Raw genomic sequence first — 27,589 nt, forward strand, 5'->3', positions numbered from 1 at the left:
ACCCTAGAACACTAAAGGTCTGTGATACACAGGTTGGGAAACAGTGCTGGGAATAGCAGACTGGAAATTTCATTCATACATGCGTCCTGCTAGGGCTACCAATGATTGTACCACACAAACATACATTTTGGAATTGGGGGCAGAATTCATTGTCTTAAGCTTTAAAAGGTAAGTTCCCAGAGGAGTGGATGAAATTTAAAGACTATTTAGCTATATATGCTAAGATAATTTAAATAGAAATACTTGCAAGTACCAGATTGGCTTAGGATTTAAATATGTGAAGTTACAGAATAACATATCTAAAGTTAAAACGAAAAGAAAGAAAGATGTTAATTGATTAAGTAAATTTTATGAGAAATTAGTTTTGGAAAACTGTTACAATGATATACACAGAAACTCAGCCAGGGGGATTCGAGGAAGTCACCTAACAATGTTAAAAAAGGGGAATTATTATAGTTAGGATTTAAGTTTTGTTTATTTTTTTATGTTTGTTATAAATTTGGAAAATTAATAAAAATTTGGGGGGGGGGAAATAAAAAATAAAAGGTAAGTTCCCAGTCCTCTTGGCTGCAGAGGCAGGCTTCAAATGACTATTCAAATGGGCTATTTTCTTATGCCCGACTGTAACTCAGCCTGTTAAACCACTCCCCTCCATTTCCCATATTTAGTTTTAGATTGTAAGCTGGTTGGGGCAGGGGCCTATTGTTGCACTCCATAAAATGACCATTCACATAAATCACACGGTTGGTAAATAAATAATAAAATTCTATGTGTGGGAAGATCTATAAGTAAATCTACCTCAAACATTCATTTGCTAAAGAGCAGGATTCAGTCCCCTCACCCCAAATACCTGCAGTCTGATGTTCCACATTCAGAAGTAGGTTTTCCACCTCAGCTGATACCTGTGAAGACTACGGCCAAAAGCAATCCATCAGAATTAACTTACTTCCTTGGATTCTCTTGTGCTAACGTGACCAAAGTGGGGCCTCATTGTGTACACTCACTGCTCAAATCCTATCTTTCATTTACTCATCTAGTCACTGTGGTCTTTTCCCCCTCATTCAACAGAATTTCCTGTCAGCGCAAGACTTCCTCCAAGTCTTTGGGATCCCCAGGGAAAAGTTTGCTGCTCTCCCTACTTGGAAGCAACTCAACATGAAGAAAGAGAAGGGGCTTTTCTGAAGAATAAGCATTTCTCGAGGTGGAAAAGATGACACCCACACTCAGTTCCTATTGATTTGGGGGCAGGACCCCTAGCCAGAAGCAGCTGAGCCTGCAAAGGGAGCTGCGTTATGTATCACGTTTGTGCCTAAACTGCGCTTTGAAGGTTGGTTTCGTATCTTTTACTCAAGGCTGCTGCTGTCCAGGAACTTTAAAAACAACAACAACAAAAAAACGGCTTCACCATTGCAAGTCTACAATGGTGAGAAAACCCAACTCAGACGAAGCAGGCAGAACTGAATTTCAGAAGATCCACAGGCTCTTGGCTATTGGCTGCGCTTGATGCAAATTAAGTAGCCACGCTGTGGCAGTTAGAAATCCAAGCCACGCGATGGCTGGCTGTTTTGTGTGAACTGGGCCTTGTAGAGTGCATACCTATATTGCAAACATTAAAAGCCGGCTTCACTGTCCTTAATAACTCATTCCATCCTGCCTGTGACCTCAAGGAATGCTGGGACTTGTAGTTCTGCAATAATTGCTTACGGTCATGTGCAAAAAGCTCTAATTTTGGGGACCAGGTACAGGATTTAAGCACACTAACAGCTACTATATTGATGGGCTGCTTTGCCTTCCCCAACTCCAGCGCCACTGTGGTCTAGTCAACTATTGGGGGATGTGCTGTGTCACTGGTAGAGCCTAACTTCCCACTGCAACTGCTGTTGAGAAAGAGGAGCTAAGAGGAAATATACTGTATTTTTTGCTCTATAAGACTCACTTTTTTCCTCCTAAAAGGTAAGGGGAAATGTGTATGTGTCTTATGGAGCGAATGCAGGCTGCGCAGTTATCCCAGCAGCCAGAGCAGCAAGAGGGATTCCTGCTTTCACTGCGCAGCGATCCCTCTTGCTGTTCTGGCTTCTGAGATTCAGAATATTTTTTTTCTTGTTTTCCTCCTCCAAAAACTAGGTGCATCTTGTGGTCTGGTGCGTCTTATAGAGCGAAAAATACGGTAATAACAATCCAGCATCAAGCAATGTGCCACTAGCACCCTCTCCACCTAGCCACACTGAAAGAGAGGGGCAGGCAACATGCGACCTCCAGATGTTGCTGGACAATTCCCATCATCCCTAGCCCACGGGGGCTGATGGGAGTTGGTCCAACATCTGGAGGGCACCATGTTGGCTATCTCTGCTGTCACAAAACAGGACTTCTGAGCAGCTACTTCATGCTTGGTGTTCAGCCAGCCCAAGCAAGTTGAGGAGCACCACTTTCCTTGCTAGGAGCAATTCCTGTATTCCTTCCTGCCTAAGAGAGTTTGGAGTTTAACACAGCCAGTCCTCAGTTCTCTAGAGCCAAGCGATTCCTTGCTTCTGAAACACATTCTGCGAAACTACAATGGTACCTCTGGTTGCGAACGGGATCCGTTCCGGAGGCCTGTTCACAACATGAAAAGAGCGCAACCCGCAGCACCGCGCCTGCACGGGTTGTGATTCGCCGCTTCTGCGCATGCGGCGAAACCCGGAAGTAACCCTTTCCGGTACTTCCAGGTCTCAACCTGAAAGAACGTAACATGAAGCGGATGTAACATGAGGTATGACCGTATTTTCAATCTGACAAGAGACAGGCCGGCTCTGTTACCTCAAATTAAGTAACACGCTCCTCCACAGATATTCCCATAGAAGCGTCCAACATAGTACTTGTCTGGTACATGCCATATACAACAATTCCACAAAGGAAAGCACAGAAACAGCTATAGCATGCAAAGTTCAGCATCGCAAGAATCTCACTTTCTCCCTAAGACTAGCAAGAGACTTTAAAGCAGGAATGGGAACTGCAGGCCTAGGGTCCAGACGTTGCCCTCCAGGCTTATCTGACCCATAGTGCTACACCCTCCTGGCTACACCTCTTCAAACACATCCCACACCGGCCCTAATCTGCACCTTTCTGGCTGGTATATGTCCTTAAATTCTGGTAATGCCTCTTGGTTTGCCTGGATGAAGGAGAAAGGGGTGTATGTGACTGCAGAAACTAGCCTACTATACGAAGGTAACATTTACATTCATTGCTCCACCTGCTTTGACTCGATCAACTGGCCCTTGGTCAAAAAATGGTTCTGCACCCTTGCTTTTAAAGCATGTGAACCACTCATTCCCAAGAGAATCAGGGTGTGTAGGTGCTGGGGGAGCAGTCTTCTACAGTCAAAGAGTAGACCTCCACCCAAGTTGACTAGTAGCAGAAGAGTTTATGTCATGTATGTGGTGCGCATCTGCAAATATCACAGAATTTGGGCATGTGATCCCAGGAGGTCTGGGCTTACTGCTTAACAGGGGCTGCCAGAATGCAACAGGGAACAATGTGCATACCCCAGTAGCAAGGAAAGTGAAGGAGACACTGCCCTAGTCCAGGAAGATGACTTGCCTGTCCAAGATGCCGCAAGGCATTCAAGACAGGTGTGGATGAATGCAGGCGGGCTGTCCGACAACTTCTGCAACCCGGCCGCAGAAGTCGGCTTGTTTTCAATATGTGTTACAGAACACACAAGCCTTGTTCACTGACTTGCTCGTTGGGTACCACAGTAGCTACACTTGCCACTCATGGCCAACCAAGCATTGCCGGCTACAGCAGAAGTAGCACAGGCTGTTCTACGAAGTTGGACAAGGGAAGCTGTCTGCGGGCAGATCAGATGTCATTCTGGCACATCTCCTAGTGCCCCCTTGCCTATTAATGCTTGGGTGGCTGGGCGGAAGAAAGGAGCAGGTATCTCCAGCAATACAGTAGTACCTCGCAAGACGAAAGTTTTCCATTTTTTGAGTCGTTCCGCAAGACGAATTTCCCTATGGGCTTGCTTCGCAAGACGAAAGGTCTTGCGAGTTCTTGCGAGTTTGTTTCCTTTTTCTTAAAGCCGCTAAGCCGTTAATAGCCGCTAATAGCCGTGCTTCGCAAGACGAAAAAAGCGCAAGACGAAGAGACTCGCCGAACTGATTAATTTCGTCTTGCGAGGCACCACTGTAATTACCAGGGACCTTGGCTTACTAAATGGTGAGGTCTGTTCAGACTTTAAGCCTTTAGACTTTTGCTGCAATAGAAGAGGGTGCCGAGGTCGTGCGTCCCATAAGGAAAAACAAGGCCACCCAAGCTCACCATGAAAACCCTTGACAAGGTGGACCGGGACTACTCATTTCAAGAAGAGAGTGGGGCTCTGATGGGTTTCTAGTAGCCCCCACAGACTTTCTGCATGCTTCAAGAGCTGCCCAGTTACCTCACAGACCTAGCCTAGACCACTGGGGTTCACAACAATTCAACAGACGCACTTGAACCAGCAGACACTGTTCCCCTCCTTGCTGCCAGCTAGTTTTATTTGTAACATTGATAGCTGTCTTCTACACCTGGGCAGAGTCGCTCTGGAGCTTTGAAATGAGATTCCACGATTAGTATTCGGCTTCCATGACCAACCCAACACAGAGTTTAATTCATGACGGGTCAGGTCTGTTAACCATGGCGGGGCCCAAACAGGAACTGGGAACAGTTCACTCACCCCAGCGCCACCAGTACAAAAGTACTGCTTACTCTGATGCTGACAGTTCTATATCCTCTCCGCATTCAAACCGCACAAAGTCTAGTACAGATACACCCGTGGGCTGGATGTACTGTCCCAAGGAAATCGCAGGGTCCAGCAGGAAGGGCTGGGCAAGCATCTTGGTTTCTGAATCATCGCCGGGTTCATCCTCCAGAGAGCCTACAGAGAGGGGGGCCATGCCCACCACATGCTGGCCCAGCCTCCAGCCCAGTTCAGCAAAGTCCGACTTTTCACATGGCTCAGAGGGACAGCAGATGACCAGAGCTCCGTATTTGCCAAACATCATGTTAGAAAGTGAGGGGTTTCCTTCTGGGAGAGCCCCGTGCACGTAAGAGCCGATGAAAAATTTCTCTGGCACCGATATCCACACTGATCTCTTAATGACCATGTTCTCCCCCAGCTTGCCTGGATAGAAAGAGAGAAGGCAAAAAGTAGTATTGACCATTAGAAGCACAAGTGATGTTTTAAGGGCTGAGCTATGCTATGCCTATGGCAATCAGCTGCATTCTGAAAAGGAAGTGGTCCTTGCAGTAAGCATTGCATTCTGGGCAACTTAATCGCCTGGTAAAGGTAAAGGGACCCCTGACCATTAGGTCCAGTCATGGCCGACTCTGGGGTTGTGGCGCTCATCTCGCTTTATTGGCCAAGGGAGCCAGCGTACAGCTTCCGGGTCATGTGGCCAGCATGACTAAGCCGCTTCTGGCGAACTGGAGCAGCGCACGGAAACGCCGTTTACCTTCCTGCTGGAGTGGTTCCTATTTATCTACTTGCACTTTAGATGTGTTTTCGAACTGCTAGGTTGGCAGGAGCAGGGACCGAAAAACAGGAGCTCACCCTGTCGTGGGGATTCGAACCGCCGACCTTCTGATCGGCAAGTCCTAGGCTCTGTGGTTTAACCCACAGCGCCACCCGCGTCCCTGCACCACCTATGTCCCCTGGACACACCTACAAATTAGAGAAAGGGTATTCAGGCAGAAAAGGACTGTTGGCTCAGTAGTACAGCATCTGCCTTGCAGATCCTTCAATCCCTGGCATCTCTAGGTAGGACTCGGAACTGCACCCTCCAAAAACCCTGGAGAGCTGGTGCCCAATAGACAATCCTGGGTGAGATGAACCAAATGGTGTGACTCAGTATAAGGCAGGTTTCTTATGTGCTCCCTGCTTTCGTGGTCTTATTTAGCAATAATCTTTCTATATTGCTTACATAAAAAGAACTATCAAACCGGTTTACAATAGTAAATTGAAACAATGTAAAACAGAGAAACCAAATCACAGACAATTGAAATGTAGCACTAGAACACTCACCAATTGCCAGAGCCAGCTGGTCCACAAGCAAGGAGCCATCAGGTCCTATCCTGAGCTGAGAAAGCTCATTTGAGTTTAAGAAACACTGCAAAATAAGTATATTGTGCATTATAAATCTACAAACTTTTCAAGCACTTTTCTTGATACGCACAGCGAGATTTATAACCTTCACAGTTAATTAGAAAAGGTGTTTAGGCAACTGCTAAAATGGGTTTGGGGGGCCGGGGAGGAGAAGAGTGAGACTTGATCTACAAATGCATCAGTAGCTGCTGGTTTGCCACTCCTAAACACACTCAGTGTGGAGCCTCAAGCCAACCCAGACTTCCGAATATGTGTTTATGTGTAATGCATGTGCATGCAAAAATACCGTATTTTTCGCTCTATGGGACGCACGTTTTCCCCTCCAAAAATTAAGGGGAAATGTGTGTGCGTCCTATAGAGCAAATGCAGGCTGCGTGGCTAAGCCCAAAGCCAGAACAGGGAGATGGAGCGCTCCGTCTCACTCTTCTAGCTTGGGGTTAGCTGCGCAAGCCTCTGCAGGGCAGCGGGGTGCCTTCACCCTGCTGCCCTGCAGAGGCTAGAAAGGCTGTCCCCGAAGCCAGAACAGCGAGACGAAGCGCTGCGGAGCGCGCTGGTCTTTGAGGCTGGCGGTGGGGGAAAGCAGCGCTTTCTTTGAGGCGGCAGTGGGCTTCGGGTTGCCTTCACTGAAGCCTGGAGAGCGAGAGGGGTCAGTGCGCACCAACCCCTCTCGCTCTCCAGGCTTCCAAGGTAGCCGCCTGAAACCTCCAGAGCGCAGCAGGAATTCCTGCTGCGCTCTGGAGGCTTTGGGTGAACGCACCTTGTTTTAGAGGGGGAGAACAAGAAAAAAATTGTTTTCCCTGTTCTCCCCCTCCTATGGTCTGGTGCGTCCTATAGAGCGAAAAATACGGTAAGTTTCCTTCACTTGCTGTTTAAACTATGTTTCCAGCTAAACAACTCATGACAACTGACTGTCAGCAAGCACACAGGAACAGCAACTCACAGTCCTCTTGAAGGGGTGCAGATGAAAAGCCCCAAAGTACTCTTTCCCCAGTTATTTCAATCTAAGGCAAGGCAATCTTCCTCAGAACCCAGATGCACTGGGGTCAGTTTGTGGCAAAGGGACAGCATAGACAGACAGAGAACATCCCTTAAGAGTCCTTTTTACTCCTGCAGAAGCTTCCTGGAAGCATTCGCTTTGTGTGGAGATCAACTTACCAGGTCTGGTAAGAAAAGGTGGAACAAGCCTCTCTATCCCCGCAGCTCTACGATTCTGTGACCTCCCTTTGTATAATTTGCTTATTAAGATTCATTCAGCAGAAAGGTGCACTTTGCACTTAAATGCACAACTCTGATAACTGCTATTAAAATGTGCCAGGAGTTTTAAGCTATGAAGCCTTTTGTGCCACTCTCACCTTGGCGTAGGTGCTCAGCTGGTCCCTGGTCCCCTGATAATGCAGCATCGTTCCAATCGCTGCCTGCTGAATCAGATGCTGGAACTTGACATTTCGGGCCACAAAGTCAGTCTCGCAGTTCACCTGGCAAAGAAGCATAGCTAACTTTCAACTGCCTTGGCCACCAACTTCTATGGTGCTCAAGACGCAGGAATAAAATCAGAAGTGGCAATTAGAGGATGAGATGACATCTTGTTTTCCAAAAGCACAGACGGGGAAGATAAGGCACCCAACTTTTTCATCCAGGCTTTCCCTGAGAGGGGATACAAGCTCTGGTGATGTATTAACCTGATCTAATTATTTGTTATGTATTTTCAATTTGTTTTATGACTGTATTTTTATTATTAATTTTGTACTATCCGCTGCCCTATCCCCCCCCCATACTGTTGGCAGTATAGATATTTTTGAAAATAAAATAAAAATGGCTACAGCTTTGGTTCTGCTCCATTTAACACCCCTCCCACATGGATCCACTTATTATGCTAGGGTGTGCATTTTAATACTAAGATTAGTCTTCATTGATTTTGTCATCCGAGAATGAAAATATCCCTGCAAACCACTCAGGTGCCCTTCTCTACTTCTGTAGATTTGTGTTGTAAAGCATCAAACTACTGATGAACACATGGATATTCCCATTAAGTATATAATTTTACCCATTCATTTTCAGGCAGCATATCAGCATGAAGGCAACATTTTAGCAAGAATCTTTACATTAACATTCAGAGGCTGCTAGGAAATCAAGAAGATCTAGCAGGCAATCTTGATTGCTGTGTGATTTCTGTAAATTAATATGCTGGCGTAGCATAATTTATTCTTAATACATCTATATTGTTTCTTCATATTCACTAGGTGTCCTTCTACAGTTTAATTTTGTCAATACTTTCTCAGGAATGCAAATGAAGCTAACCTCTCTATAATTCTCTGCAGCTTCTTAATCTGCTTGCCTCCATCACATTGTTTTCTTGTCCATAAGAAAATCGACTTCCGGGTTGGCACCATCGTCGAATGGCGGAGTTCCTCCGACTGGAGGAACGGGCTCCGTGAAAATTGGGTCTTCCCACCGCGGCGAAGGTGGGGACCCGCTAGAAACCCCAGGCGGAGGAGCCAGGGGACGTGGGGTTCGGCGGAGCACTGAGAGCGCCTCCCCTACTCGCCGGGAAACCCTTTTTTGGGGCTCCGGAGTGAAGTGGGGTGAGCAGCGTGGTGCAATTGAACCGACTGCTACTTTCACGGAGGGAAGCCGCATAGCCATCGACGGAGAGCGCTGACTTTTTCCTGATGACATTTGGACTCTAAACAAGTACCCGTGAGTAAAAACGGAGGATTGGATTAAGAAAAAAAAATCTTTTTAATTAGATACGAAGCGGGAAGGTATAAAAAGGAAGTCTGCCTCCCGTTTTTGTAAACAGACTGAAGCAAAGATCGTACAAACTAATTAGCCTTGAATTTGATTCAAAGATTGAAATTTCCGGCACTTATGACCGTTAAAACCCCCTTGACGGCAGGAGGAAAGGGGGTAAAAGAATTTTGACTATCTAATCCTGCAGATAGAAAGTAAAGGAATAAATTTCCATTGCCCCCAACCTGGGGACGGGACGTCAGGACAGATTCTTTGAAGGAAACGGACTTGGACAGATAGAAATAAAAGAGAAACAAATAGACTTTAATGTCGCTTTCTGCTTGTGCTTGTTGCAAGGAAACAAAGTATTGGAAAATTGAAAGTAAATTCTCCTTTGTTTGATACATTTTAAAGATGGAGGTTAACAGAAGTTTTGCCCTCTAGAGGGAGTTTGTTAGTTTCTTTGTTGCAGTTTACAAAGAGGCATAACAGCCGTGGAAATCAGCGTGAGACCAGATATCTGACCTTGACTAAAAATGAGCAGGAAGGAAGTTTTTCTTGCTGCCCTTCTTAAAGTGGATGCTATGCTGCAGCAGCTGCAGGAAGATATGAACTTGGTAGATGAGAAACTGGATGCCATGACTGCTGTAGCTAGAAAGTATGGATTGACAGGAGAAGAAGAGAGTGAAACCTTACAACAATTGACCCAGGAAACTGACTTAAAGCAAACCCAAGGGCAGTGGGAGATGGAAGAGATTGCTATTATACCTCAAAAGTCGCAAAAAGAGAGACCTAACATCGTTGAATCCAAAGGGTGTCTGCAAACTTCTGGAGTTAAGGGGACTCTTAGCTCTAGTGGGACTGTGAAACAAGAGAACAAGTACTTTTGGAGCAACTACTGTTTGGATTATAAATTTAACAATGGGGAGTGGAACTGGGGGGAATGGAACAACCTAATAAATGAAAATGGAGACTATGACTGTATGGAACTTCCCAGGGATCCACTCCCCAAGGAGAAGGGGAAGAAAGTACGAAAGACTTCAACAAGGGACAAGAAAGTGTCGTATCACAACCAGGAGCACGAAAATCTGTAGAGGTGGCATGGAAGTGACTTGAGTGCCTCAGACATTAGAACACCGGACTGAACATTAAGATTAAAGGGAAGAAAGGACGGACGCAACCCGAAACCAGGAAGAAAGGGACGATGGACAAAACTAGAATTGAACTTTCTTTTATATATTTGGCTATTTCTGAGTAACATTTGTGAAATAATAGACTGTGGCGGAAAGGAAATAATTGGCTTTAGTAGAAAGATTCGAAGAGAATAAGTATAAATATAATTTAAAGTCTAAATTTAAAGGTATATGGTTTTGAAAGTAAAGATAAAGTTAAAGGTAATATTGATAAATTTGAAATAGATTGTTAAGATAAATTATTCTTTTTTTTGATAAATATGGGAAGAATTTGCTGAAACAATGATTAAATTGGAATACAAAAAAGGGAGGTATGAGGAAGTCTAAGACACAAGATAATGAAATGAAGTTATTTTGAATCTTGTTTACTTTTCTCTCTTTTTTCTTTTTTCTTTTGCCTTTTTCTGTTTTTGTTTGTTTATGCTTTAAATGTTTTTGTATATTGAAAATCTGAATAAATATTATTATTTTTTTAAAAAAAGAAAATCATGGTTTGTTCGCTCTCTAGTCTTTTTCAAAAATATTAGAATGTGAGATACCAGTCCTTTTGCTACCATAAAATTATACATTTTTTCACTCCACAATCTTGGACATGGGACACCCACAGAAATTCAGGGTGCTCCAAATAGTGGTGTGGTTTTTTTTTTTTTTTTTGATTAGGGGACATAAAATCAAAAGCACAATGGTGTAGGGATAATCACGGAGAGGGCTGTGGGGACCGGAGGGAGCACACTCCCCACCAGCAGGCAGCCACAATCTGCCTGCACGCGTGACCCTGGGGTGCAGGGCACCCCCCCCCTCAGACAAGCCACGGCTGTTGGAACATTATTCCCTCTGTTTAACCTTTTGCGGTCTCAGTAGTCTGCGGTGTCCTGTCTGTAACCTTTGTCTCTGAGACCTTTTGTCTCCTTCGTCATACACTGTGCAAAGGGGAAATGACGCGGTGGAAACAGGTGCCAAAATAACTTTGTACCACCCCACGATCTCAGGACGGAAGATGTGTTAAGGTCACAGCCCAAAATGTATCTGCCTAGCTTGCATATTTGTCTCAATAAAAGGAGACTCCACAGGACTGGCCAGCAGCTCGCTTCAGCTCACCTGTGCGCAGCTCACCTGATGATCAATCCCCAGTCTTGTGCCTTCACTTCACAATGGCATGTGAATGGTGTCCATGACTTTCAATGGGATGCACATTAGGACATGCAACCCCATCTTTAAATTCCCAAGAGTCTGCACATCCATATTAACAATTTTCTACTCCCTCCAAAAAAAATTAATTGGGTGGAATCTGAGAGAAGGCAGGCCTGGGACAATTGTCCACACTGGTGAAACAATATCCATGTCCTAAACTGAGCCAGCCAGATGTTATCCCTAAACTATGCGTAGGGAACCTGCAGTCCTCCAGATGCTCTTGTGCTATAACTCCCATCAACCAGCATAAGCAGTGGCCAGGAATGATGGGAGTTGTAGTCCAGCAACACAGGTTTCACACCTAAGCCCTTTCCTAAACCAATTCTAAAATCAAAGCCAGAACAACTAAGTTTTTAAGGCAGCCATAAAAAAAGCTGTCTTTCAATCAAAATAAGTTTTCCCTATGAATGATTTGAACTCTTGTACCCATGTAGTCGCACTAGCAGGTTTACCACTGAAACTACTGCTAGAGGTGCCCCTGGCCCTGTGGGATCTTTCCACTTGATCAGTGACAGCGTGGTATGAAATTACTGCTGAAAAAATCCTGCAATAGTTTCCTCGGGGTTGGGTGTAAGAGACAGTGCAAACACACACTGACAAGAAGGCTGCAAGCTTGGTCCCATTGGGCATGAACTGTTGGGCAGAATATCCTTTGCAAGAGGCAGCAGCACCCTTTGAATCCCTTTTATTTAATGCCAAGATAGCCACAACGGGGGCAAAAGAAATGAAGAATAAACAGCAGCTTAAAACACTTCTGTGAACTGGTGCAAATGGCACAGAAATAAACACATTCCCGCTGTTGGGAGAGAATTACTGCAGGGTTTCCCAGGGGTGGAGAATCAAGGGCTGCTTGCTACATTGCTTTAGGACACAGAAGGAAGCACTTGTGTTTTCAGATCTGCCCTGATCCATCATGGTAAGCCTAAACAACAGGCCTTTTCTCAAGAGCAGGCACTCGCAGGACAAACCCCCAGGGGCACGTCTCCCAAAGAGCCATGTTCGCTCTGAGGAATAATGTGAAACTGTCAGTTCTTAAAAGAAGAGGTCCATGTAGCTATGCTTTTCGTAGAGTCATGTGGGAATTGCACCTGAGCGGCTCAAATACATTCTTTGCTCCAACAGCAACCTGACTTTCTATTATCAAGGAGTTCCGTTTGGACAAAGAATTGATTCTGTATGTATTGTGAGCTGCTAGAATGGTTATCATAAGAAAATAGAAATATTTAGAGGGATCAGAGGAGGATTTATGGTCCATTGCTATGGGTGAAGAATCAACTCAAAAATTAAGATATACTGGAGGGCAAACAAAAAAGATTATCTTCAGCAACATGGCAAAAATTTAATGATGATAACAGTGGTCAAATGCCTTCTGTGAAATATGCTACTATTTAGAATTATTAGCAACTTCTCAGTTTTAAGCAAGAAATGTCGTAAGATTTCCAGGACAATATCCTGATTATTTATTTTAAAAAGTAATCTTTTTAAAAAATTTACTACTCCTCAGCACCAATAATAATAACACATTTTTTTCTAAGGAAAATGAATGATAGAATCCAAATTTATACTTTGCATATATGTGCTATGTTTAATATTACTTTACATTCAGTTGTGTTTCATTGTTGCCGTGTGTTATTAAAGTGTATGTTCTTTTTTAAATAAAAAGTTTTTTTTTATTTTAAAAAAAGTTTTGTCGAAAGGAAAATGCTCACCTCTACCATCACTGCAGAGCTTCCCTCTTGCAGCAGCCCAATAAGCCCTTCTTGTGTCTTCCGTCCTTGAAGTTTGGAAGCTTTGCTCCATCCTTCCTTTTGGGCTTGCTCATGTAGCCAGGCCTCAGCCTTGAAAGACAAATGCAAAGCCATAAACTGAGATACTATTGCCAAGGACAACGCAACAAATCAATTCAAACCCCAAATAAAAGCACAAGTATTCTCCCAGTATTATACTACTGCAGAATCAAAGGGGGGATGTTCAAATATTATTATAAATATGGCCTCATATATTTTATTTTTAAAATGTCTTGCAGATGGAAAGGCGAATATAAGAATATGAAAATATCTGGTCCATTGACATCCTTGTGTGTAAATATAAACTTCAGATCAACCATTAGAAATATGCTGATTAGATCCATTGCAGGTTCTAGAAGACATAGAATCCATATCTACTTCTAACAGGAGACTAAACTAATACTGTTTTGGCACCTCCTCTGGTGCCATTCACAGAGAGTGTTGTTAAGGTATCATCAGTTTACTAAGGTTTCTCTGTCTGACCAAAGATAAGAGTTAGCTGTTTATTTGAAGCAACTCCCACTGACTGAAACACATTTTGAAATGCACAGTGTTTTTATGAATCACAATGCATTTTGTTTTTCCCTGAACTTTTGGGTTCCTTCCCAAGTTCTTCATCACAATAATTCATCTGGCATGGAAACATCTCCTGGTTGTCTTTTCTGGGGCTGGGTGGATAGCAAGAAAAGAGTCCTTACACTGACTGAAGACACACAGGATAAAACATTCTGGCCTCTAAACTCACTTGCAACCACATCTCAATGTGATTTACCCCACTGCCAGTATGCATTGGACGGCAACCGTAACATAACATAAAAAATGCTTACAATACCATTATTTTCCCGAAAGTACTTGAAACACTCAGGCAAAAAACTAAAATTAAACTTGCATTTTACATCACCGAAACATTTGTTCTTACCTCACTGACATCATCAAATTTCTCCAAGGCTTTCTTGCAGTTCACAAACGAGTAGCCAGTTTTCTTTCTGAGCTTCACCAGAGCTTCTTTTGCTGCTAGAACCGGAAGGCCAGCATGAAGGAAACGAACTAGATGCAAGTCAAACTACAAGGGGAGAGCAAGACAAAAATAAGTGAAAAGGATCCAACAACCAAGAAGGAGAGGAAAATTTAAAGAGCAACCCCACGCATACTTACTTGGGTGTCAGCTCACAAGAACCTTTCTCCAAATATATGCATAGAATCAGAATAAGTTCTGATGCAACTACCTTTTTCAAGGGCTATTTTCTGGGGAAGAAGCATTCCCAAGGATCTACACATGCACTTTTGACTCTTAATCGTTTCACAGCAGCAACATCTTGACCACACCCCCTCCTATTAAGATGCTAAATTAAGAACTTTGGGAGGGGGATCAGTAACAGATGTTTATGTGCTGCAATCTCTGACACAGAAAACAAATTTTTGTCTTAAAGATACACTCACACGTGCCTTGCTCATCGGTCTTACATGCACGTCCAGCCCCTTTCTTGACCACTATTTTGCACTGTGCTCCAGCTAGTGGTCTTCAGGAGTCAGGAATCCCAAACCGTACAGGTGCCACATAACTCCCACCCCACACATGAAAGAACCCGATCGCTTAGTGTGTCGGCACCTAAACTTTGGAACTGCTATCAAGCAGGCATTTCATTGAACTCTTTTTAAACTTTTGAAGTCCCCGCTTACTGCTATCAAGCAAAACAAATGCAATGCCTTGTTACGCAGATGCAATAGTTACAACATATAGAGTACAACAGGCTGAATGGTAATGTTTGTAACAAATTTATTTACTGGTTACGTCCTAATATACAAATCAAGTCCAGGGTGCATACCATATACAATCCATAAGCAAGGTATAAAGGTACCCCTGCCCATACGGGGCAGTCTTGACAGACTCTAGGGTTGTGCGCTCATCTCACTCTAGAGGCCGGGAGCCAGCGCTGTCTGCAGACACTTCCGGGTCACGTGGCCAGTGTGACATCGCTGCTCTGGTGAGCCAGCACCAGCGCAGCACATGGAACGCCGTTTACCTTCCCGCTATAAAGCGGTACCTATTTATCTACTTGCACGTTGAGGTGCTTTCGAAATGCTACATGAGCAGGAGCTGGGACCGAAAGACGGGAGCTCACCCCGCCGCGGGGATTCGAACCGCCGACCATGTGATCGGCAAGTCCTAGGCACTGAGGATTTACCCACAGCGCCACCCGCGTCCCACCTATTAATTAAATCCAATGCAGACATATTTCTTTCTTTCTTAATTCATTCTTGTTTGAGTTCATATATTACACATATATTAGCTCGAATGTGGTTGTGCTCTATATGTTGTAACTACTGCTATCAAGCAGGAACTTTCATTGGACTCTTTTTGGCACCTGCTAGAAACCACTTGTTTAGACATTGCCTACCTGGGGTGATCTCCCATTGCTCAGTCCCTGCTCCTGCCAACTAAGCAGTTTGAAAGCACGTCAAAGTGCAAGTAGATAAATAGGTACTGCTCTGGTGGGAAGGTAAACGGCGTTTTTGTGCGCTGCTCTGGTTCACCAGAAGCAGCTTAGTCATGCTGGCCACATGACCAGTAAAGCTGGCCAGTAAAGCGAGATGAGCGCCGCAACCCCAGAGTCAGTCACGACTGGACCTAATGGTCAGGGTTCCCTTTACCTTACCCAGGTGCTGATAAATGCTGGTGTGAATTTAAACCTCTTTTGTAGTATTTTAACTTTTTTTGCGGTTTTTAACTGACTTTTCCCTTCCCCTTTGATTTTATCGTTTTTCCTTTTGCTTTCACGATTTAGAGGAGTATGAAATGTTATTAATTTAAATTAATTTAAAATGCCGACCCCGCGAGCGCCTGAGCTCCATCATCACGCTCCGTGCCCTCCCCGTGCTTGCCCTAGACGACAGAGACGGATCCAAGCAGGGAGAAGCCGAGGGAGCGACGCCCAACGAAAGACTTTCGCACTCACTTGCCCGGCCAGAGAACCCCTTTTCCGCAAGGGCAGCAGCACCCTTGCCAGCGTAACCATCCGCTGCATCTTCAAGGCGCTTGCCATTATGCGTCACTACGCGTGCGACGCGACCTTTTGGCTGAGGCCGCGCACGCGCGGTGCCGCTCGCCACTTCCGCCCATCCGGTCTGCCGGGTTCCAGTTCGCGCAACGCACGCCATTGGCTGTAGTAGCTGGGCGGGGCGGGGGTCAGGGGGCACCGAGGAGAATGAAACTGCTAGAGCAGCGCTCACGTTTCGAGTTCCGGGTTCGCTTCTGACCTCTCGTTTCGCCTTGTGCTAAAAGCAATCCAAGGATATATTTATAATGCAGAGGTGATAAAAAAATAGAACTGCACAAAGGCAGTTCTATTTTTCGATTCCAAGTGAGGGTGGAAGGGCTGAGGCGGCTTCGCAGTGCAACCCTCACCAGGTCTACTCAGAAGTAAGACCCATTGAATTCAATGGGGTCTAGGATCGCAGCCTTATTCTTGCTGCAGCCTGAGTGTTTTTGGTGGAAGCCGTCCTTATATTCCCCCGCTGGCTTCATTTCCACTGCAGCTCCCTTAAGCACCACTGGGGTCATTGTACAACACCCTGGGGTCATTGTACAAAAAGATGGACACCCTGCATCAAATATCCCTAATACCCAGGGCCAGCCCAAGACATTTTGGCACAAAATGGCTCCCCCCTCCCCTGCAGGGGAGAAGGGGTGAGTGAAGATCCACATCAGGAAAAAGGGGTGAGGGTAAAGATCATCTGCCCATGTGGATCCTGCTGCCTGAGGCAGTCGCCTCACCTTGCCCCATGGGTGGGCTGGCAATGCTGATAACACTGAACTACTGGGAAACGTCATTATAAACTGCCCCAGCATCGCTTCAGGTTGGGTTTTCTTTTGGGGGGGGGGGTGATACAAGACTACATTTTGGACTGTGTTCAGCCATCTCTTTGTTGTGGGGGAGGAAGGGAAAGGAGAATGTTAGCCGCTTTGAGACTCCTTAAAGGGAGCGAAAGGCAGGATATCAAATCCAAACTCTTCTTCTTCTTCTCTTAGATGCTGGTTTCTTCCCCAACCTGCAACATAGGTTGTACACAGGCTCGCTCTCTGTGTTTTCATACAGAAGACCTGCTTTTTGAAGACCACCCACTTTTCTCTTTACTTCCACTCCCATCATATATTTTAGCTTGCATTTTCCCCAGCAATTTAACATAACCTGATTGTCTCGCAAGCTTATCAGTACTTCTCTTTGCAGGCTTATCCTGGTTTGGCTGCACTGGTTGTATCCACATATGTGGAAGAGACATCAAGCAAGCTTTTGAGGTTGTGGTTGCTGGAGATGGTTCATTCCACAATTGCTGTTTCATATGCTTTCCCCCTGTACTATTTCTGGACCGCAACAACATCAGGCCCACGGCAACTGAGCAATGTTGCACTTCCCATATCCATGATTAACAGCATGCGAATCTTGTTGTTCAACATGCTCCTTCACTCTCTGCTGTCATAAAGAAAGATCAGGACTTTATTTGCATAATTTGAAAAAAAATGCATTGGAAAGAAAAAAGAAAAATCAGGACTACCGTAAATTTCGCTCTATAACACGCAGATTTTTTCTCCTAAAAAGTAAGGGGAAATGTCTGTGCGTGTTATTGAGCGAATGTGTGGTCCCTGGAGCTGACTCGCCGGAGCGCAGGGGCAAAAATAGGCAAAAATCAGGCAAAAATAAGATCGAGTGGGCGGGCGGAGGGAAGGCGGAAGCTGCTGCTTTCCTGCATTCTGCCTCAGGGTCTTACTGCCCACCCGCTTCTGTTGCTGCATTTGCTCAAACTCAACAAAGAGCAGGGAATCCCCTGCCCTCCTGGCAAGCAGAGGGTTAAGGAAAGGATTGAGTCCTTCCTTCTAATTCTTTCCTAGTCACACTGCGTGCAGGCTCCAGCCCACCACCTCCTCCTCTCCGTGCTCTAGGGACTCGCAGGTGGGAGAGAGAGAGAGAGGGCTGGCTTGGGGGGACCGGGACTTTTGCCTTCCTTTCCTCCCCCCCACCCCGTTAAACTCCTCCCCTGCATTCTTAGCCAGCTGCTTCTCCGCACACCCCTCTTGTGCTTCTTGTCCCTTCTGTGTTTTTCCTTCCCTCCCCATTTAAAACGTGGTGACAAAGCACGGATCCACATGGATCCTCAGGATTTTTGCATTGGGTCACCCCAAATTCACCATCAGATCACATTACATGTCCATGGCTACAGTCTGTACCAAAAAAATCACACACCCACTGTTGCCTGGGGCTGCAATGGTGCAAAAACGTGGCTACAAAGCATGGATCCACAGGGATTCTCAGGATCTTTGCATTGGGTCACCCCAAATTCACCATCAGATCACATAGCATGTCCATGGCTACAGCCTGCAACAAAAAAATCACGCACCCACTGTTGCCTGGGGCTGCAATGGTGCAAAAACGTGGTTACAAAGCATGGATCCACAGGAATTCTCAGGATTTTTGCATTGGGTCACCCCAAATTCACCATCAGATCACATGTCTGTGGCCACAGCATGAAGCCCAAAAATGATACATCCACTGTTTCATTCAGAATGTTTTTCCCCTTGTTTTCCTCCTCTAAAAACGATGTGCGTGTTATGGTCAGGTGCGTGTTATAGAGCGAAAAATACGGTAATCTACTCTACAGGGTCATTGTAAGGACTAATGATGTAATATATGCAAAGTTATGTGATAACTTAAAAAGTACTATACTGTAGTAAGTGTTTAGAAATACAAGCAATTAAATAACGGATAGACAAGAGGAGGGAACCATGTACTGCACAGAAACATTCCTTCAACTAATTATCTATAAATCCTAATGGTCTCAGGGATGCTGGGATGTATTGTCCTGCAATGCAGGTCTGAGACACTTTAAAATATGGTTACCAGATTTTTTTCAAGGAATCCGGGGACACTTTTTTTTTGGAATTTCATGCTTTATTTTAGGAAAGGGTTGCCCAGAGTTCTTGACCTTTTTTTAGGGGGGGGACGCCAAAGTTGTCGGGTGTGCACCTCGACACAAGTCAGGCGGAGAAGCCCATCTACAAACACACAAACGCCCCCCCCCCAAAAAAAAGGTTGGTGGTGGTGGAGAGAGAGAGAGAGATTGAGTAAAGGCACTTGCTGGCCTTGGGAAAACACGCATTAAAACACACACACAAGGCACCGGCTTCCCATAACCGGGAGACTGCTGGAGGGCGAGTGCAGTCTCTATAGAGATTTAACTGGTGGTGGTGGTGTCTCTGTCTCGTAATGCGCCAGAGCTATTTTCTATGCTTCTCTTCTTCACCGCCTCAGCACCTCGCTCGGCCCCCCCCCAACTCGGACGTGCAGAGCCTGCAGAAAAGCGCAGCGGACTCTTCTGCTACAGGCAGCTCTGCGCGATTTCGGGGCGAGCGTTGATCAAGGAAGTGAGTCAGAAAGAAGCTCTCTGGCTCACGCTTCGGTTTAAATAGCCCCCCTCCAGCCAGCGGATTGGCTGGCTGGAACTCTGACGTGGCTGGGACCTCCGGTGTTGCTCGCTGCCATGACGCCCATATGTTGCCTCGCCGGAAGTCCCGAGGCATAAATCCGGGGACATTAATTAAAATCCAGGGATATTCTGGGGACAGATTTGTGAATCCGGGAACTGTCCCGGGAAACTGGGGACGTTTGCTAACCCTACTTTTTTAAAGAAATGCAAACATAGAATATTACTTTAAATAGCTTCTGTAATTCACATGTTGAGTAAAATCTTACCCAGAGCATTTACATGCATAGCTTCCTTAAGATATTATACAAATCAAACTGAAATCAGGGTCCCTAAAAATGCTACCTATTAATAATTTATATAATCAGGAAATTGATAAGGAGATAGTACCTTAGTGCAAAATAGAAATACATACTGCATATGCATGTATGATGTTAAGCCAGCTTTAAAAAGATAACATTATCCTTGTAGAAATGATATATCCACCTTTTTATGCAATCACAAAATTGTTATTTTTAAAAAAGCATCTCTTAAAATGAGAAAAGGCATCTTAGTGTAAAGCACTTGTGTAATGCTTCAGGTCCCTTGTCCTGGAGTTACTAAAATAATATTTTCTTTTTTGAACCAGGATCATTATTAAAGGTAAAAAAAAGTAGTTTTACAAATTTCACTTAGAAAAGAATACCAGAGTGCCAAACACATTAAATCTAAGGGCACACCGAGAACGCATGCCTTCTCTGCTTGGTGCCACAGATGCACACTTGCAAAATATTACACCAAAGGGGCAAAGAAGTAAATGACTCCTGTCAGCCAGATCACATTCTGAAGTGCCTGCTCTCCTGTGCACAGAGCTCCAGATTTATCTCTGCATTTACCTAGGTAAAGGTAAAGGGACCCCTGACCATTAGGTCTAGTCGTGACCGACTCTGGGGTTGCGGCGCTCATCTCGCTTTACTGGCCGAGGGAGCCGGCGTGCAGCTTCCGGGTCATGTGGCCAGCATGACAAAGCCGCTTCTGGCGAACCAGAGCAGCACACAGAAACGCTGTTTACCTTCCCACCACAGCAGTTCCTATTTATCTACTTGCACTTTGATGAGCTTTCGAACTGCTAGGTTGGTAGGAGCAGGGACCGAGCAACGGGAGCTCACCCTGTCGTGGGGATTCGAACCGCCGACCTTCTGATCGGCAAGCCCTAGGCTCTGTGGTTTAACCCACAGCGCCACCTGCGTCCCTCTGCATTTACCTAGGAATGTTTAAAGAATGGAACCATCATGGTAAATCAGAAACAAGCGAATGCTGCCAAGTTGCTCCAATTCTTGTTCCACCATCCCTGGAGCAACAAACTGAAGCTTGGCTTACCATGTTTGCTCCCGGCTTACCAATTGGGATTTGTTTGGCGGAACATGTGCCCGTAAGCCGAGGCGCATGGCTGGGCGCTCCAGGAAGAGTAGAACAATGCAGGAATGGTTCAGTAGCCTTCACTAACATGTCACTTTTTCACAACAAACAATGTGGCCGTGATCAGTGAAGCCTTTTGAAGGCCTTGAGAATCATAGCAGAGGGGATGGCACTGCCCCGACATGGCTAGGTAATAGAATGGAAATGCATGTCACATGAACACTTAGGAAGAGCTTAATGGATCAGAACAAATGCCTGTCTAGGCCATCATTCTGTTCTCACAGGAGCCAACCAGATGTCACCAGAAAGCCCACAACCAGGACATTGCCCTGAGATCAAAACAAAATAAAAAAATTCCTTCCAGTAGCACCTTAAAGACCAACTAAGTTAGTTCTTGGTATGAGCTTTCGTGTGCATGCACACTTCTTCAGATACTAACAAGAACTAACTTAGTTGGTCTTTAATGTCCTACTGGAAGGAATTTTTTTATTTTGTTTTGACTATGGCAGACCAACACGGCTACCTATCTGTAACATTGCCCTGAGATTGAAAGATGTAGGACAGTATGCAAATAATAATAATAATAATAATAATAATAATAATAATAATAATGGCAATAATAATATTAATAATGGCAATACAGTGGTGCCCCGCAAGACGAATGCCTCGCAAGACGGAAAACTCGCTAGACGAAAGAGTTTTCCGTTTTGGAGGTGCTTCGCAAAACGAATTTCCTATGGGCTTGCTTCGCAAGATGAAAATGTATTGCGAGTTCCTGCGGGGTTTTTTTCCTTCCCCCCCCTTTTTCTAAGCCGCTCAGCCGCTGATCCGATAAGCCGCTAAAAGCCGCTAAACCGCTAATAGCGCTAAGCCGTCAATGGGCTTGCTTCGCAAGACGAAAAAAACGCTAGACGAAGAGAATCGCGGAACGGATTCTTTTCGTCTTGCGAGGCACCACTGTAGCTATCTCAGAAAACACTGCCTTTTGAGGGAGCATGACCTCTCACATGTATACAGTGGTACCTCGGGTTAAGTACTTAATTCCTTCCAGAGGTCCGTTCTTAACCTGAAACTCTTCTTAACTTGAAGCATCACTTTAGCTAATGGGGCCTCCTGCTGCCGCTGTGCCGCTGTTCTCATCCTGAACATTTCTGTTCTCATCCTGAAGCAAAGTTCTTAACCCAAGGTAATATTTCTGGGTTAGTGGAGTCTGTAACCTGAAGCGTATGTAACCTGAAGCGTATGTAACCCAAGGTACCACTGTACTGGGATTTTCTTACTGCAACAGTCCAGCAAAAATAAGTTATTACAAATACAGTGGTACCTCGGTTTTCATACGTAGTCTGTTCTGGAAGACCGTTCGAGTTCTGAGCTGTTCAAAAACCGAAAACTCAATACGGAAGCCAGATGGCATGTTCGGCTTCCGAAAAGTGCTTGAAAGTCGAAGCATTTACTTCCAGCTTTACATCGTTCGAAAACCAAAATGTTCGTCAATGGAGATGTTTCGAAAACCGAGGTACTACTGTACAGTGGTACCTCGGGTTAAGTACTTAATTCATTCCGGAGGTCCATACTTAACCTGAAACTGTTCTTAACCTGAAGCACCACTTTAGCTAATGGGGCCTCCCACTGCCGCCGCGCCACCGGAGCACAATTCCTGTTCTCATCCTGAAGCAAAGTTCTTAACCTGAAGCACTATTTCTGGGTTAGCGGAGTCCGTATTACCATTTGCTGATGAATAGAGAATTCTGGATAATAGCTACCGCGGATGAATGCTTAACCCCACCCCAGACTTCTGGATTAAAAACACACTGTTGTTGTTTTTTAAAAAAATTAGGTAAAAGGCAGTGTTTGCTACACTCATTGGTAAACCAAGACACTCACTGTCTGATGTCACTTTTGCAGGTCACTTTGTAGATATTAATATTCTCAACCTCATCTCTAAAGACCAGCTTTGAGGCGAAGTGCACAGGAAGCAGAGTCTCAAAGAACAGCGCTGTACTATGCTCCTGACGCATCTTGGAAGACAAGTAGATGGTAGACTGAGCACCACATAGATGCTGGAGAGTCCTGATCAACAAGGGGTAGGTGTGCTTGAGATAGACAATATCTGCACCCAGGATGAAGTCATAATTTGGGGGGAACTCTTTGTGGTCCACACCCCATGACAGAGCACAAACTCTGGTTCGTGTCGCGCATTCTTCAGGCACGTTCCGGCGGACATTCTCCTCTATCTGCTTCATGGCCACAGGAAGATCTGTGATGGTCACATCACCTCCTGGAAGAATGGAAAGGAAACTGTTAGCAACAAATTCAGTTTGGTACCATATGCATTACTCATAATGTTGCTTGAGGCTCAGGTGGCCTCAGTAGCCCGGAGTGCCTTCCATCAGCTTCGGCTGGTGGCCCAGCTGTACCCCTATCTGGCCAGCCTAACTACTGTTATCTACAAACTGGAACGTGTCCAGAGGAGGGCAACCAAAATGGTCAAAGGCCTGGAAACGATGCCTTATGAGGAACGGCTAAGGGAGCTGGGCATGTTTAGCCTGGAGAAGAGGAGGTTAAGGGGTGATATGATAGCCATGTTCAAATATATAAAAGGATGTCACATAGAGGAGGGAGAAAGGTTGTTTTCTGCTGCTCCAGAGAAGCAGACACGGAGCAATGGCTCCAAACTACAAGAAAGAAGATTCCACCTAAACATTAGGAAGAACTTCCTGACAGTAAGAGCTGTTCGACAGTGGAATTTGCTGCCAAGGAGTGTGGTGGAGTCTCCTTCTTTGGAGGTCTTTAAACAGAGGCTTGACAACCATATGTCAGGAGTGCTCTGGTGGTGTTTCCTGCTTGGCAGGGGGTTGGACTCGATGGCCCTTATGGTCTCTTCCAACTCTAGGATTCTAGGATTCTATGCTCTGGTAACCTCAAGGTTAGATTAGTGCAATGTGTTATATGTAGGGCTGCTTCTGAAGATGGTTTGGAAACTTCAGCTGGTGCAGAATTTAGCAGCCAGGATGCTCATGTGGGAAGACAGTCTGAACATGTGACACTAATCCTGGCCCAACTGCCCTGGCTGCCAAGTAGTTCCCAGGCCCAATTCAAAGTGCTGGTTTTGACCTATGAAACCTTAAACAGCTCAGGACCGCAATACCTCAAGGACTGCCTCTCCGCATATGAACCAAACCAGACCCTGCGATCATCACCTGAGGCCCTTCTTCATGTGCCTCCTCCACGAAGAGGTCCAGAGGGTGGCAACATGAGAAGGGGCCTTTTCTGTGGTGGCTCCCAATTTGTGGGATGCCCACCCCAGCAAGGCTCATATGCCAACATCACTTGTACAACTTTAGACACCATGTAAAAACGCTCCTCTTCAACCAGGCCTTCGGCTGAATAACATTCTATGTTCTTTTAAATGTGTTTTGTGGGAGAGGGGCAGATTATCGGTTGCTTTTGGTTTTGTTTTTATTTCGTGTTGTGACTTTATCTTGCATCTTTATGCTGTGAATCAACCGTGAGATCTTCGGATGAAAGGCAGTATATAAATTTAACAAATAAATAATCAATAAGTGATGCTACATACCAAGAAGGGCTGCAAGGATGCCCACGACGCCCGTCCCAGCACCCAGTTCTATAACCTTCTTGCCCCAGAAATTCAGTTTCTGTGCCTCAAAATACTCGCAGAGGGTTAAAGCCTTAGACATGGGAAGAGAGAGAGAGAATGAAGAGTAAATGAGGAGTGAATTAAAGATCCCAAGGATACATTCAGTATGCCAAGCACATCTATGTAGGTGATGCAAACTTTCCCATTCCACCTTTGACAACAGGACTAGTAGGCCTCGGTCCAGTATACCTGAAGAAGCGTCTCCACCCCCATCGTTCTACCCGGACATTGAGGTCCAGCTCCGAGGGCCTTCTGGCGGCTCTCTCACTGCAAGAAGCCAAGTTACAGGGAACCAGGCAGAGGGCCTTCTCGGTAGTGGCGCCCGCCCTGTGGAACGCCCTCCCACCAGATGTCAAAGAGAACAACAACTACCAGACTTTTAGAAGACATCTGAAGGCAGCCCTGTTTAGGGAAGCTTTTAATGTTTGACGGACTATTGTATTTTAATATTCTGTTGGAAGCTGCCCAGAGTGGCTGGGGAAGCCCAGCCAGATCGGCGGGGTTTAAATAAATTATTATTATTATTATTATTATTATTATTATTATTATTATTATTAGTGTCCCTGCTGATAATGGGATTATTTCACAGCGGCTGACAATGTCTGCAGGGGAGGAGGGGAGAATTATAATTGTTCCTGTGAAGCATTTGACATTCAGGGATTAAAACGCTGCTGTAATGAGGAAGGAAATAATGAAGTTCAACAGCAGAGCAGCCTGCACTGAACACAGGTCCATCTCATGCTCATGTCAAGGGTGGACTTTGGTGATATGGCACTCTTAGCAAAGGCAAAATTGGGCACCTCCCCCCCCCCAAAAAATTCTTATTTTCACAATAATTCGTTTTGATACAGTTGCTATTTATTCAGTTCTTTTAAAATTCTTTTTATTCTGTATCAGTATAGGTTTTTAAAAAATGTTGTTGTTGTTGTTGTTGTTGTTGTTGTTGTTGTTGTTGTTGTTATTTTGTGCCCCCTCAGCTAAGCACCGTGTGGAAGGGAACCACCCACACCTCCCTAAATCTGGCACTGCTTCACAGGACACCAAAAAGCAGTTGCCCTTTTTAGAGGAACTAAAGCAACACTTTCATATTACAGTACAGTGGTACCTCGGGTTAAGTACTTAATTCATTCCGGAGGTCTGTTCTTAACCTGAAACTGTTCTTAACCGGAAGCACCACTTTAGCTAATGGGGCCTCCTGCTGCCGCTGGGCCGCCGGAGCACGATTTCTGTTCTTATCCTGAAGCAAAGTTCTTAACCTGAAGCACTTTTTCTGGGTTAGCGGAGTCTGTAACCTGACGCGTATGTAACCCTAGGTACCACTGTACATACATACACACATACACCAGTCTTTATTTCCTTGCTGGGTTCCCCAAACTTGAACATCTCCAGCTGTTTTTGGGCTACCGTTCCCATCATCCCTGTCCACTGGTCCTGTTAGCCAGGGATGATGGGAACTGTAGTCCATCAACATCTGGAGACCCAAGTTAGGGAAACTGGTGTAGACCGAGCCACAGAGAGGTTGAGAAAGGCTGGTCTAAACCTTTTACTTTGTGCCACAGCCCTGATCACCATAGTTCACACCATCAACATCAAGCAGCAATTACTGTACTCATGGAGGGAAACCTTGCAGGCTTACATTTTTTGATGCTTTAAGAGTTTCTTTGCTAAGAAGAAGGCAAAGTAGGAGCAGGGAGAAGAAGAAGGCTGGGAGCATTTGTTTGTTGTCAGCAGCTCAATTTGAATAGTAATAGTAATTATGTGCTGACAACAATAACAACAACAACAACTCACTTCTACTGCATGTGCAGATTAGATCCTATAGAGTCAAAGGTGTAGACCAGGGTTTCCCCAAATTTGGGTTTTGGACTACAACTCCCATCATCCCTGACCACTGGTCCTGCTAGCTAGGGATGCTGGGAGTTGTAGTCCAAAAACTACTGGAGCCCCAAGTTTGGGAAGCCTTGCCTAGATCTATTTTCAGTGCAGACTGCTTCACCCCTTTTGAAACAGGCACGTTGGGGCAGGCTTGTGCAAGAGATGCGCCGAAAAGTTCCTGCGGAGATCACTGCTTGAGCCTGGATGCAAGCCATAAAAAGCGCAGAGGCTTAGAAAACGTAAATATGCAACGGCAAGATTTCTACCTGGTTTTAAGAAGACTCCTGCACGGATGTGCCAAGATCTCCCTGAAGCAATAGCCCAGCTGCCTGCAACCCTATGCACACTTACCTGGAAGTAAGCCCTGCTCAGCTGACTTCCAAGTAGGCTTACTTCCAAGTAAGCCAAGATCTACCTGAAGCAATAGCCCAGCTGCCTGCAACCCTATGCACACTTACCTGGAAGTAAGCCCTGCTCAACTGACTTCCAAGTAGGCTTACTTCCAAGTAGACACGCACAGGGCTGCGCTACTAAGCCCTTCCTCCCAGCCTCGTGCAAATCTCCGGCCCCGGACGGATCCAGCTGCGCCCGGACTCACCGCCTCCCAAACCGGCGCAGCTACTCCCAGCTGGGCGCCGTGGTGCTGGGCGATGCTCAGCTCGTGCCCGCAGAACCGGTACCGGGCCTCTGCCGGGAAAGCATCCGCAAAGAGCCCCAGTTCCTGCGGGAACACCGACTCCAGCCCAGCCTCCACGTCGGCGGCGATCGCGGCCATCTTTCGTACCTTTCCCGGGGGCGGGACGGAGGAGGCCCTTTTGCAGTTGGGTTGCACGGATCTGCCGCCTCTAGAGGCCGCTGGGCATCACCACCACCACACCATTATTATTATTATTATTATTTCGCTTTATCTCACTCAAGGCAACCCAAAGTTACTTCCAAGCAGGTAGGATGCTGCTGGATGGATCAGGGAGGCCGCGTCTTGCTCACCTGTCCTCCAGGTGGGTTGGTTTGGTGGCGGTCCCACCCGAATGCTTCATAGCAGGGGGTTTTCTTAGTTTTGCCCAAAGTTGTTGAGAGTTTTTTTTTTTTAAAAAAAAAATATTTTTATTAAAGTTTTAAAGGTTACAGAAAAAAGAAAGACAGAAAGAAAAAAGAAAAA

At 45.5% G+C, this 27,589-nt stretch overlaps 3 protein-coding genes and 1 long non-coding RNA gene across 5 annotated transcripts in view; 1 reads left to right on the forward strand and 3 right to left on the reverse strand.

Moving 5' to 3' along the window:
- The window catches only part of AVIL (advillin), a 45,874-nt gene extending 44,243 nt beyond the window's left edge, over positions 1-1,631 (forward strand). For both annotated transcript variants that reach the window (XM_081844418.1, XM_081844419.1), the window contains exon 20: positions 1,069-1,631. In XM_081844418.1, coding sequence (XP_081700544.1) covers positions 1,069-1,182 — 114 coding nt within the window. In that variant the 3' untranslated portion in view covers positions 1,183-1,631. The remainder of the gene's footprint in view (positions 1-1,068) is intronic.
- LOC309332454 overlaps positions 1-3,924 on the reverse strand; it is a 53,574-nt gene extending 49,650 nt beyond the window's left edge. The window contains exon 1 of the long non-coding RNA XR_014152083.1: positions 2,247-3,924. This is a non-coding gene — a long non-coding RNA (uncharacterized lncRNA). The remainder of the gene's footprint in view (positions 1-2,246) is intronic.
- A 569-nt stretch (positions 3,925-4,493) lies between these two features.
- Positions 4,494-16,102, reverse strand: TSFM (Ts translation elongation factor, mitochondrial). Its single transcript, XM_081845085.1, has 6 exons — positions 15,980-16,102; positions 13,942-14,085; positions 12,945-13,073; positions 7,474-7,596; positions 6,041-6,125; positions 4,494-5,140 (listed from the first exon to the last, which is right to left on the reverse strand). The coding sequence occupies exons 1-6, from the start codon at positions 16,064-16,066 to the stop codon at positions 4,722-4,724; spliced, it is 987 nt and encodes a 328-aa protein (XP_081701211.1). The 5' UTR covers positions 16,067-16,102; the 3' UTR covers positions 4,494-4,721.
- Positions 16,103-22,621: 6,519 nt separating this feature from the next.
- Positions 22,622-27,220, reverse strand: EEF1AKMT3 (EEF1A lysine methyltransferase 3). The gene is made up of 3 exons (XM_081845402.1): positions 27,029-27,220; positions 24,475-24,586; positions 22,622-23,175 (listed from the first exon to the last, which is right to left on the reverse strand). The coding sequence occupies exons 1-3, from the start codon at positions 27,203-27,205 to the stop codon at positions 22,778-22,780; spliced, it is 687 nt and encodes a 228-aa protein (XP_081701528.1). The 5' UTR covers positions 27,206-27,220; the 3' UTR covers positions 22,622-22,777.
- Between the last annotated feature and the right edge of the window lie 369 nt (positions 27,221-27,589).

Source organism: Podarcis erhardii (assembly GCF_964252035.2).
Source record: "Podarcis erhardii genome assembly, chromosome: 2".
NCBI classification, from domain to species: domain Eukaryota; kingdom Metazoa; phylum Chordata; class Lepidosauria; order Squamata; family Lacertidae; genus Podarcis; species Podarcis erhardii.

Bases quoted from the DNA above. Each gene is read 5' to 3' on its own strand.
- TSFM (XM_081845085.1), bottom strand. From the start codon at position 16,066: ATGGCAAGCGCCTTGAAGATGCAGCGGATGGTTACGCTGGCAAGGGTG. The intron at 13,074-13,941 runs GTAAGAACAAAT...TTGTCTTTCAAG, and splicing joins AATTTGATGATGTCAGTGAG to GCTGAGGCCTGGCTACATGA. The intron at 7,597-12,944 runs GTGAGCATTTTC...CTTCTTTGCCAG, and splicing joins GCTCTGCAGTGATGGTAGAG to GTGAACTGCGAGACTGACTT.
- EEF1AKMT3 (XM_081845402.1), bottom strand. From the start codon at position 27,205: ATGGCCGCGATCGCCGCCGACGTGGAGGCTGGGCTGGAGTCGGTGTTC. The intron at 24,587-27,028 runs GTGAGTCCGGGC...CCCATGTCTAAG, and splicing joins CTGCGCCGGTTTGGGAGGCG to GCTTTAACCCTCTGCGAGTA. The intron at 23,176-24,474 runs GTATGTAGCATC...CCATTCTTCCAG, and splicing joins CATCCTTGCAGCCCTTCTTG to GAGGTGATGTGACCATCACA.